The sequence below is a fragment of the Pocillopora verrucosa genome, chromosome 1 (assembly GCF_036669915.1).
Source record: "Pocillopora verrucosa isolate sample1 chromosome 1, ASM3666991v2, whole genome shotgun sequence".
Lineage (NCBI taxonomy): Eukaryota > Metazoa > Cnidaria > Anthozoa > Scleractinia > Pocilloporidae > Pocillopora > Pocillopora verrucosa.
In genome coordinates this window covers 35,478,074-35,491,106 of record NC_089312.1, presented here as the reverse complement: position 1 = coordinate 35,491,106, position 13,033 = coordinate 35,478,074, and the positions used below count along the sequence as shown (strand labels likewise).

General features: G+C 41.1%; 1 protein-coding gene across 4 annotated transcripts in view; it reads right to left on the bottom strand.

Annotated features, from left to right (window-relative positions):
- Positions 1-12,016, bottom strand: part of LOC136278190 (neoverrucotoxin subunit alpha-like) — a 29,005-nt gene extending 16,989 nt beyond the window's left edge. For 2 of the 4 annotated variants that reach the window (XM_066161607.1, XM_066161611.1), the window contains exon 1: positions 5,153-5,252. In XM_066161607.1, coding sequence (XP_066017704.1) covers positions 5,153-5,177 — 25 coding nt within the window. In that variant the 5' untranslated portion in view covers positions 5,178-5,252. Of the gene's footprint in view, positions 1-276; positions 319-5,152; positions 5,253-8,920; positions 8,964-9,730; positions 9,818-10,183; positions 10,250-11,789 lie in introns of those variants that run through there. The other 2 variants (XM_066161617.1, XM_066161625.1) reach the window with 2 other exon arrangements.
- Between the last annotated feature and the right edge of the window lie 1,017 nt (positions 12,017-13,033).

Genomic DNA, 13,033 nt, shown 5'->3' with positions numbered 1-13,033 from the left:
CTTATCGCGGTGGGATGGTTTGTGTGTTACAGTTACCCCTAGAGCTATGTCGGTTGGAGTCTTGAACTCCTATTAAGGTCACCCATACCGAACAGGTCAAAGGGTAGAGACCAGACAAAGTGTGATCCCCTGGTGCTCCAGGTTAGGGAATGGTTTTAGACTGTTAACCCACCCCTATAAAAACTGAAAATTAGAGGAGTCAACCTCGATAAAAATTCCAGGCGTGTAGTGTCTATATCCTGGTGTGCTGGTCAGGCTTGACGTGTGAAGACCTACCAAGAGTCCGGCAACCAAGCTCCAACGGCAGAACAGGCGGATGAAGACGCAATTTCCCAACGGCTGCGAAGGGTTAGAAGGGTTAGGAGGAAGAGAGCGACACCTGTGCCTCCAGAGGCTAGGAGAGGGACCCTTTGATGTAAAACCTAAAGCCCCGTGGTCGCCACAGCCGTCTCAGTCCGCTGAGCGTCCGTGGAGAGTCCCTTGGCCTAAAGAGGGGGGTTAGCCTGCGAGTCCTGACCTCCACTTTAAACCTCCTGAGCGCACGGAGGAACAAAAGACCTACAACGATGGAGAAAGGGCGAAACGATAAACATTGGACATACGCATTGGGCACGGCTCCAACTCTTCAGGTAGGCGGCTCAGGATATTGGTCGCTTTCTTCTTGAGGAGGCAACACCAGCATCTGGCAGCACCCTGAGCAACCAAGCAGCTCTTTTTAGGGATAGCGCTACTTGCTCCACACGGAGAGGGGCCTAGAAAAGGTGGCTCAAACCCAGCTTGCCTCACATCTTACCGACTAGTTGCAACCAACGGGTATCCCACACCAGCGGTAAGAAACACGAAAAGAAACAAAGACCAAACACAACAAGTCTCAAGTTAGCATGCTAGAATATCCGCAAAGTGTAAGACTCTGACAAAGCTGACCAACCACAACGATGCTCAACACTGGTGCCACAGGAACTAGCCCAAGGCTGAACACTCCATTTCCGAACGCCTGATCCGAGAAGCGAAAAATCCAAGCTCAAAATGACCGGGCGGCCACAAATCCAACGCAGAATCCGAGCACATATACTGTAGTTTCATTTTAATTCACTAAAAACTCAATCTTCCTCGTGCAACCGACACTATGCCGCAGTTTGCTTCAAAAATTTCTAGTTTAAAGGTTTCTAACAGCCCGCGGCCACATCAACCTTGACACACGACCGTTGAAAACCAGCTTGGTAACCCTACCTACCGGAGGGGACCCGTGGTTCTAAAACAATTTATTGATAATAACTGACGGTGTGGTCCCCGGCGAGGCTCAGTTTGAAAAGGAGGTAGGGTTTCAACGGTCGTGTGTCAAGGTTGATGTGGTCGCGGGCTGTTAGAAACCTCTAAACTAGAAATTTTTGAAGGAAACTGCGGCTTAGCGTCGGTTGCACGGGGAAGATTGAGTTTGTAGTGAATTGAAATGAAACTACAGTATATGTGCTTGGATTCTGCGTTGGATTTGTGGCCGCCCGGTCATTTTGAGCTTGGATTTTTCGTTTCTCGGATCAGGCGTTCGGAAATGGAGTGTTCAGCCTTGGGCTTTTCTTATGTGCGTTGAAAACCTCGAAATTAACCACTTGCTCAAATGGGCGCTTTTCATCAAAGTAAGCGGTCAGATAACAAGCAATACGCTGTGGAAGCGAGGTGAGGTATTTTTTTTGAGAATTTGACGTATTTTTTTATTCCTTAGAGCGCTCGTATATATTCCCATACAAACTCTTATAATTCCGCCATGACCGTTATTGCGTAAGATGATCATCTCACAGCTGGAGCTTGGGCCGCCTGTGGGCAACGGAACTTTGACGCTATACTTTCCGGTATTATCTGATCGTGAGAGTGAATTTGCATAAACCGTTCTTAATTGCTCTTCTTGTTAGCATTTAGTGACAAACTCATCAGCAAATAACAAACGAATTATACGAATTCACTCTAATTTCTAGTTAGATACTTTATTATTTATTTTCAGTCGATTCACGTCTTTACATCGGAATACACGTCTATCTGGCAACAATATTAAATGTCCATTCACTAAATTTGTGACGTTGATCGTGTAGCATTTACCTACAGCCCACATGTTAAACTTTTCCTTGCCTTTGATCGATCGAGGTTAACGTCATACGTTTGCCGACTTGTTTACGGTCACAGGCAATCAGTTCTGCCATTTAAATGACATTCAGAGCATTTAAAAGAACCGGTAACAATCTAAGTTATGATGTTGCCTACGAAGCAAGTTGTGATAGTCTCTGCTTACTTAGTTATGGTATAATTTCCCTATTCATTCAGCTACGTTAGTTTGGAGCCATGTTTCTGGAGCAGCACTACTCACCAATAACTCAATTTTCACTCTCTAAACCAATAGAAACTGGGGTGTTCTTTCCGGAATAGTTTCCTCAAAATTGAAACTACACAAACATTCACACCGAGATGGGTGTCTACAAAACGAAGACCGAAGACCGAAGACTGAAGACCGAAAAACGAAGACCCTAATTTTTTTGCCCGAATAAGGCACGGACAGTTAAAAAACCAAGCCAAAGCGTTCCTCAGCGCAAACAGATGTGAAAATAACGGGGATTTTCGTTTTGTAGAAAAGACCCCCTGAATCTACAAAACGAAGACCCTTACTAAAACGCTTTGTTAGACCCCAATTGACGCGAAATCAAGGGGGTCTTCGTTTTGTAGAAAAGACCCCCTGAATCTATATAACGAAGACCCTCACTAAAACGCTTTGTCAGACGCCAATTGACGCGAAATCAATGGGGTCTTCGTTTTGTAGAAAAAGCCCCCTGAATCTATAAAACGAAGATCCTTGCTAAAACGCTTTGTCGGACCCCGGGGAAGGGGGGGGGGAACTCCTATACATTGCGTATAGGGGTATGTGCTGCCCGACGGGGTGATGAAATTTTCGTCTGACAAAGCGTTTTAGCTAGGGTCTTCGTATTGCAGACTCAGGGGGTCTTTTCTACAAAACGAAGACCCCCTTGATTTCACGTCAATTGGTGTCTGACAAAGTGTTTTAGCGGGGGTCTTCGTTTTGCAGATTCAGAGGGTCTTTTCTACAAAAGGAAGACCCCTTTGATTTCACGTCAACTAGCGTCTGACATTCGGAGGGGCACTCAGGTGTTTCAGTTAGTCCCCGTTTGATAATACACTGCTCTAAGAATTTTGTAAACTAAAACACACAGGGCCATGCTCGTAAGCTAAAGATGCGCTACACAGGGTTAACACTTTGCTCGTTGACGCATTGAACCGTATTTGTAATAGCAATTAATTTCTCTTTGAATAATTTGTAACGTCTGCTTACAAAACTGGAGCTTTCGAGCGTTCGAAATGTATACGCCGTTCTAGCAAACGGTTAATATATAGATTGAGCCGGGCCTAAAAGCGGAGCTTCGATTTTTCGACTACGTGCCACCTTTGAGCCCAATGTTATGATTTTGCGGTTTGTACTTGTCGTCAGAGTCTTAAACAAAATTTAAGTGTATTTGTACCACAAATGTCGCAAATCTTCTGCAAATTTTTGGCAAGTATCTTTAAATCTAATTATTTTATTTTCCCTTTGTGAATATTTAACTTAAAATACCTTTACATGAAACTGTTTACTAATCTTGTTTTAATTGTGTTGTTGATTTTCAAACTGATGCCATTCTGAGTTTCCCCCCCCCCCCCTTCCACGGGGTCTGACAAAGCGTTTTAGCAAGGATCTTCGTTTTATAGATTCAGGGGGCTTTTTCTACAAAACGAAGACCCCATTGATTTCGCGTCAATTGGCGTCTGACAAAGCGTTTTAGTGAGGGTCTTCGTTTTATAGATTCAGGGGGTCTTTTCTACAAAACGAAGACCCCCTTGATTTCGCGTCAATTGGGGTCTAACAAAGCGTTTTAGTAAGGGTCTTCGTTTTGTAGATTCAGGGGGTCTTTTCTACAAAACGAAAATCCCCGTTATTTTCACACCTGTTTGCGCTGAGGAACGCTTTGGCTTGGTTTTTTAACTGTCCGTGCCTTATACGGGCAAAAAAATTAGGGTCTTCGTTTTTCGGTCTTCGGTCTTCGGTCTTCGGTCTTCGGTCTTCGGTCTTCGTTTTGTAGACATCCCACCGAGATGCCATCAAATACTTATTTACCTCAGCGGCACGAGAGAGTTCAGGTTCAGAGCCAGTTCTGCTTCGGAAATGAGTCAGAATATTGTATTCCTACATTATTACACGATTGTTTTAAATGCTGACTGATCCTAAATTGTCCTCGCTGAAACTCTTGCTGTATTAAGCTACGTAAAGAATGGTTTCTGATCTAATGTATCCAGCAGAAGGAAGCGATCTCCAACAGAAATAACATACCGTTTGTAAATTACAAGGATAGATTGTAGCAGACAAAATCCAAGTAATCACATGCGTAGAATATAATAGTGCGTAGTGTTAAACGAACTCGACAAGAATTTCTGACAACGATGTAAACAGCGTTTAATTGAGAGACCAATGTTCCATACAAAATCAGTTAAAATGAATCGCGTGCTTCCAGCTTAGTAGTGAATCGTATGATGTCAACCGTATACCGAATACCGATTCGAACTGAAATCAACACCTTTGGAAAGGTTTAAGCGCCGTGGGGTTCTCCATTTTGAAAAAATAAAGCCATCTCTAATTTCGTAATTTTTTGTGACTCGACATTGGCGGCCCGGAAAACTGAAACTTATATAAAATATGATTCTATCGTGTGATATTTTGTTCCCGAAGCGTTTGAAACATCGGATAATGTATTTATATGAATGTTTGTAAGTTCACAGTGGATAACTTATCTCTTTAGTGGCTAAACATGATAACCGGTACCCGTTCCCTCGTGGCCGCCACGTTGGTGCCCCTTGGAAAGGCAGCAACATGGTGTCCCCATACTAAGCTTTATAAATTACATTTATGACGGACTTTTTGGCGAATAACTCATCAGCGGAAAACCCTACAGCCCTAAAACTTAGGCGAATCGTTTATCAATAATATTCTACTTTAGCACTTACTCTAGTATTTTACTTTGGCGTAAGTCATTCAATAGTACTTTACCTTGGTGTAAAGCATTCAATAGTTTTATCAGTCTCAGATTTCGATTGCGTGAAAGTGAGAAGCAAAGGTACTCACCGGGGACTTCGACGAAGTTACTCATATATTAGGACCATAGATTTCAACCTTCGCTGGCAAAATCCATCCGTGAATTTGACGGGGAGCGATTAAGCTTTGCGCAGCTTTTTCATTCTTACTGACATAAAATCTCTTGGACAAGGGGGCGGTCCGGATCACAGAGAGCACCAATCAGAAACTCTAAATGGCACATGTCATGGAATCACTTCGAGGCTCGTTTCTTTAATTGAGGCTCTAGGTATCGAGGAAGGAAAGAACGGAAGAAAGTATCGAGGAAGGAAAGAACGGAAGAAAGGTAAGCAGGCATGCAAGAAGGAAAAAAGATGGAAAGGAAGGAAGGAAGGATTGCGCCAGGCAGTAAACGCATAGGGGCGTAATTTACTTCTTCCAGAGGGCTCAGGGTCCCGGAAGGGTTTTTCGGTGTGGGTAGAATCCACTGAGAAAATGAGTGCAGGCACATCAGTTGGTCAGCGATTGAACAAAATCGAGGGAAAAACAGTTGCTCTGGGTACTTCTGTGCTTTCATGCCCAAAGGAACCGCGAACAAGTCGTGAACGGGAGATGAATAGATGGAATGCGAGAAAGCACAGAGGTTAATTTTAGTTTCTTGGTTTCCAAGAGTATTTCCCGTCGAAAATGTGTACATCGCAGATACAAAGAGGTTAAGTTTTTATACTTATAGGTACTTCTAACTTTGCTTAATGTTAAGTGCAAGACGAGAATTAAGCCAAAGGGTCCTTACTCTATTTAATTACCGTGCTCTCACCCATGGACGCTTCTTCCACACCTTTAAGTAAAGTAAACATGGCGACGAGCAAAGTGTAGAGTTTCATACAAGCTTAAATTTTCGCTCTCTTTTAGAAGTCTTCGATATTGCATGTGCAACATTAACTTTCTTCTTCTTCTTCTTCCTTTCCTCTTTGTCAATGTCAACTTTTCAGTTAGGAAGAAAGTGTTTTATATATTGCCAGTTTAAATGGGGGCCTAAGCAAAAAGGACCTGTAGGAAATGTCCATAAGCCATGGTCTTTGGGGCGATAACATCCAGTGGCGCATTTTTTTAGTAGAGTACGATCATTCTGTATAACCTGATTAATTTCTTTCAGCATAATGAACTTTGTGATGAAAGACTGCCATTGCCTTGTAATAACCTTGGACAAAAGGAAAAAAGGGGGTGTTGCGGTCTATGTGAGAGACAGTCTTAAAGTCTTGGATGTCTATCGGTCCAATTTATATGAATTTATTGCTTTAACAGTGCAGTTGCCGTCCGATCACATTATGCTAATTTGCGGCCTGTATAATCCTCCCAAGCATAGCTACCGGGATCTCGACTTAATTAATTATATAATATCTTTTGTGGACATTGTGTTGAACAAACACCCAGAAGCGGCTATTGTCTGTGGTGGCGATGTAAATCGTTTGGATATGCAAGAATTTAAGGCTTTGTCTGGCTGGGATTTCGTGGTTGATTTTCCCACGCGGGGTAACGCGTGCTTGGATAACTGTATGACCAACCGAGCGGATCTGTTCGGTCAAGCATATTCCATACATATGCTTATTAAGACAGACCATGAAGGCTTTGTTTTACCGGCGGGATTAAAGCTTAAACCTATGCGCCGCAAAGTTCTTGTGCGGGACTGTAGGGAACATCGGAAACAGTCATTTTATATGGCACTCACTGCGCTGGACTGGAGTGACGTCCTCAATGAGGTGGACATAAACAAGGCGGTCGAGGTGCTTGAGGTAAAGATTCGTGCAGTGATGAATAAGTTTATGCCGCAAAAATCTGTACGCATGTCATCGCGTGACCCAGTTTGGATGTCCCCATTAGTCAAGTGTATGCTGAGGAGTAAGTCCCATATATCTTCAAAGAATAAGGAACGCCTGTCTTTATTTAATAAGCGCATTTCTGAGCTGATAACCGAGAACAGAAGAAAACTGGCTGCCATTGGTAGCGGTGAGTGGTGGAAGGGCGTGGACGCCCTATCGCAGCGTCGCAGGTCATCGTTGATAAATTTGGACAAGAACTCTCTAGTTCGTCTGAACGACTACTTCGCCAACCTGTGCTATGATGACACTTACGTTAGACCTAGTGATATGGATATCCCGGACAGTGTAAAGCCCCCGAAAATATCTGAGCGGTGTGTCTGGAATACCTTAGTTCATGTAAAGAAAACCGCAACGGGACCAGACGACCTCCCGTACTGGATCTGGAAAGACTGTGCTGAGCTACTCACACCAATCGTCACTCACGTTTGGAATCTGTCGCTGTCTACTCATACATGGCCAGACTCCTGGAAAAGGGCAAATGTTAACCCTCTCCCCAAAGTGAATATGCCTATAGAGGACTCGGACTACCGTGGTATTAATGTTACTCCCGTTATTGCCCGGTTGTTTGAGAAGGTCGTGTATCGTACACAAGCACAGTCAGTCATTGAGAGCAACCTGAGCCACACCCAATTTGCATATAGACAGGCGGGTAGTTGCACAAATGCCTTGCTCGCTATCCAGCACCAGACATACAAGTATTTAGATAGTAGTGACTATAGCGCAGTGCGAATTTTTACCATGGACTTCAGTAAGGCTTTCGATTTTGTGAACCATGCTATTTTGTCTGCCAAACTGAAACAGCTACCTCTAAATCCGTACATTATCAATTGGTATCATAGTTTCCTCTATGCAAGACAACAGCGTGTTGTTAGTTATAATTTTTTAGGACAGTGGAAACTTGTCAATAGAGGAACCACACAAGGTAGTGTAAGCGGACCGTATCTTTTTAATATATTTTTGAACGATTTGGAGATTTTTTTTAATGGTTGCCCTGTGCTTTTTAAATATGCCGATGATTCCACTATTCTTTCGCCTATCACTAGGAATAGTGACCCATCTGCCGACTTAGTAGGACAGTTCTTAACATGGTGTAAAGACAATAGAATGGTCTGCAACCCTTGCAAATGTAAAGAGCTGGTTGTTAGAAAGAAAAATCATAATGTACTCTACTCTCCAATTAATAATATTCCCCAATGTAATAGCTTCGTTTTATTAGGAGTAACTTTACAGAGTGATGGAAAATTTGATGAGCATGTAAGAACTAAGCTTGTCAAAGCAAACAAGTGTTTACACGTCCTACGAACATTGAGAAAGGAACATTACTCTCAGGCAGAGATTGATCATCTTTTTATATCGATTGTTTTGGCTAATTTTAGCTATGCACTTTCAGTCTATGGGGCATCTGAGTCCGATCTTACGGTTGTACAAAAATTTTTAGACCGATGTCATGAACGCGGTTTTATCTCATTTCCAGTTTTTATCAAGAACCTTTTAAACAAACAAGACAGAAATATTTTGAAGAAACTAAAATCAACGGATTGCCACCCCCTGAAAGATATCATTCCTGTCCAAAAGACATATCTACACAATCTTAGGAAAAAAGGCTGCGCGCGCCCGAAAATTAATACACAGCGCTTTATGAACACATTTGTAAATAGGTTGATATTTAAGCTCCATTTATTGTAATGATATACTTTTTAATTCATAATATGTATGTAGATTTCTGTAGTTTTTTCAATTCATTGTAACATAAGATATGTAGTTTTATCTTATGATGGAATAAAGACTGAGGACTAACCACAAGAGCTCTGACGATGTATAATAATGACATAATCCCATAGAATGCAGTAGAATGCCAGTGAATCAACTACTGTCAGGGATGGCCATGTTTACCAATGCTACAATCAAGATCCATACTGGTAGGTTAAATACTTCTTACCTGCTTGTGCAAGAACAATTCCAGATGTACCTGGCAGTGATTCCTGAAATGAAATTGAAAGAAAAGGGAAGTATGCCACCCACAGGAGTCACATGTAACTTTTAACAACTAGCAACTTAACCATAGCTTATGTTAAAGATCACCAAAAGTTAAAGACAACTGGTTCTAGCTCCCACTTCCCTCAATAACATGATCATTATAATAAAGAGATAGTATGATAAATTTAAATATAAAAAAGATAGATACAAATGAAACTTACATGAACTAATCTAATTGCAAAGAGTGTTGCGGTTCTTGAAGAACCTCGTCCCAAGGGACCTGTCAGTCTACCCTAAGTGTCAAGGCTCAGGAAGAACCTCATCCCAAGGGGCCCATTAGTCTGCCCCAAGTGTCACAGCTCACCAAGAACCTCATCCCAAGGAACCAATCAGTCTGCCCCAAGTTTCACGGCTCATGAAGAACCTCGTCCCAAGGGGCCCATTAGTCTGCCCCAAGTGCCACAGCTCACAAAGAACCTCATCCCAAGGGCCCATCAGTCTACCCCAAGTGTCACGGCTCATAAAGAACCTCGTCCCAAGGGACCTGTCTGTTAGTCTGCTTTTAGTGTTGATGCTCACAAAGAGCCTTGTCCCCTAGGACCTGTCTGTCTGTCCTAAAGGGATATGTGTGATTCAAGTCAAAGTCATTTTTTCTGCCAAGAATTATTATCTATAGAACATGACGGTGCAACATGCTATTTGTAGGGTTTTAGTAATAAAGCATACTTCTAATAATTTTTCATGGCATTTTAATCTGCACGGCTTCCCTTACCTCATTTCTATTTCTTGTGTTTGGATCTTCATCTGTTGATATATGATATATGACCACTGTTGATTTTTGGCATTTAAAGGCAACTTCCTGTGAAATTTGTAAAGAAACATGTTTTCTTTGTATTGAGGAACATTGCTGAGCCCTCACCTTTGTCTCAATTTCATCTTACCGGTATTATCTCTAAGCATGTCAAATGTGCAAGTTTTCTTATCGCACAACTGCCCAAAAATAAAAAAAAATTATTCCAAAAGTCTTGAAAGTACACATAAACCAAATTCAACTGTACCTATATTCAGCAAGTCCAAGAAATCAATGCAAACTTCAGCCATAGCATGAATGAGCTGGCTCCAAGAGCCCTTTGATTTCCTTTTGTAACAGACAATCATGCCATGATTGATATCGTTGATATGGGTATTATTTTTGTAATATAAATCTTTGAGAAATGATATTTACCAATTTCTTCTTTTCATCCTCTATTGCCTTCTGCAATGCAATCTCCTGCTCCCTCTTTTTGTTTCCCTGTTGGAAACAATAAGGTGCCTGCTGTTACCATAAATTTGTTAGTAAATTGATAAGCCTCCCTTTCTATGTCAAATACTCATAATTTAGTATGTGTCACAGCTAATACCCCTGTGTCGGTATGGTAGTTACTAAAACAAGGAATGACCTAAAATGACCTAAAATGACCCTGAATGATTTCTAAAATGACCTTGAATGATTTCTAAAATGACCTAAACTAACCTTGAGTGATCTCTAAAATGTACTAGAATGACCTAAAATGACCTTGAGTTTGTGGCACCAACAAAATCTGGATTGGACTGGATCAGACCAGATCGGATCATGGATTGGGTCTTGGAATAGATCACAGATCAGATCATGGAGCAGATCATGTAAACTAAAGTTAGAAATTTTGCGTGACAAGCCTAAATAAAGTCTGCATGACAAAATAGAGTGCAGGCCCCTCTGGGAGTTTTTTTCCCATAAAAACCCCATGTAGTCTCTTTCACGGCTGTGTCAAGGAGTGTTGTGTTAAGTGCCACCATGGATAAAGGCAAGCAAGAGGTATGTATTATTTCATCTTTAAGTTAAGAAAAATACAACACAATCCATAGTTGCTTAGGGTCCTTGAGCTTCTTCCATTGCTGGCACATGAGGTACGCTGAAAGACATAGTTCACAAACTGATCAACCTAAGTGCTCTACATTTCCACGTCAAAGTCTCGGGTGCTATCCAAGAATCATGACTGCTTACTTACCACCCAGATTGAAGAAAAACCAGAACAAATTTGGAAAACCAAAAACCAAATACTAAATCATGTAAAATCAGCAAACTGAAATGAACAATCTGGTCCAGTCTGGTCTGATCCAGATTTTGTCGACACCACATTGTCCACATCACTCAAGGTCACATTAGGCTATTTAAGGTCATTTCAGAAATTACTCAAAGTCAGTTTAGGTCATTTTAGGTCTTTCCTTGTTTTAGTAACTACCATGTTAGAACTGCCCTCTTTTGAATTTCTTTTGAATTCACGCTTACTGGCAGGAGGCTGGTGAAAATGGAAAGATCACCAAAAAACATCATTGCAATTTTGATTGATTTTCACCATCCACTTCCGCCCTCGTAATTAAATTCTGGGTGAGATAAATCATTCTTTGCCACTTGTGAATCTCATCAGTATTCACTTTGATTTGGTGCAATGAGTATACATCTGCCTGGATAATCAAAACATATTATGCAGATTATACAGATATATCCAGGTTTTTAGAATAGGAAGTTGTAACAAGACATTATTTAACATAACAGCTTGGTATCTGATGCTATATATGTTTCTGGAAATTTTATGTAGGATGGTAAGGTTGCCAATGAGTAAAAAGTTGGAAATATTTCTACCTTGATCATATCAAATATAAAAGACCTCTTACCATTCATTTAAGAAACTGCGGAATTGAATTATTCGAGTTTCAGTTGCGCCGAGCGTTATGTAAGCTTAATTCAAGCCGTTATATTTACTCTTTGATAAGATTTCGATCACGTAACGAATATCGCAATTTGTACTCACCACAAACTTTCAAAATCGTAGCTTTATAAATGGCCACTCGACCCTTGTTTGTACCAGTCAACATGTCAACTGTTGTCCCTTCTTTTAACTCCACGGCGCCAACGACTTTCTTTTCATTTGCAACACTCACGCTGTTCTCGTTTTCCCATCGAACTGCCATAAAACCCATCTTTAGAAATGTTTTATTAAGCAAAACAGTTGGGAAAGAAATAACTTGACACATAAGCGATCAAACGTTGAAAAGTACATTCAAAGATGAGCGCCAAATGGAGTCTTCTTTGTTTCTGATCACGGGCATGATCACGTGATCTTTTTAGGACTTGTCATTGGCTAGCATAGTGAATCCGCTAGCTTGCCCGATTACAGTGTCAAGAGAAGCGCTCAACTTTATTCTGACTTTTTCAACCGGGTCTCTGCCTATGGACGATGGATACCGTAGATCCATGTTCTGACGGTGATGTAAATAATTATGTGAGCTCACCCTTTGTATAAATAATCGACAAGAATCGATCGTACTACAAATGCACGATTTGTGGCTGAAAGTCGTCGAGGAAACAAAGACTCAAAACCCACTTGAGTTGTGTTCATGGCAAAGGTGAGAAATAACACAAGCCAATCACAATTTTGAATGCGACTACAAATCGTCTTTTCCCTTCATCTTTATAAAAGAAGGATACCACATTAGAAAGTACAAGAGATACATAGATGATCATAGTGTATCAGTACCTAAATCAACAAAGCTTGACCGTAACAAGCGTTCAGCAACACGTTCCAACACCACTATCTCGATTCCTCAGTCTGTCGTTTCCATTGAACTTAAAGCAGTGGTGTCAACAGAGGAGAGTGCGTCTCATAATGAAGAAACATTTGTACGAGAGACAGAAGCAACTATATGCGATCACAGAGGTGCGTTGGAATTCTGGTCCACAAATGGTCATGCACTGTCCGAAGTATAAAACAATTTTGTCGATAACTGACTCAGAGGAGAACAACAAGTAAACTTTGGAGCTGTTATTATTGAAGTGTGACTTGCACTTTTCATTTGTATGATAAAGAAGGACTTGTATTTTGCACCAAAAATAGAAAGAAGTTATATTTTTTAGGAGGTCCAGTGATTGGGACATATAATAAATTAAGTTATGAAAGGAAACTCGGTTTGTACTTCTCACTACTAACAAGTCTTGTTTTAAAAATACTTTCAGGTCAGAATTTCAAATAAAATAAATTGAAGAAGTAATTTAAAA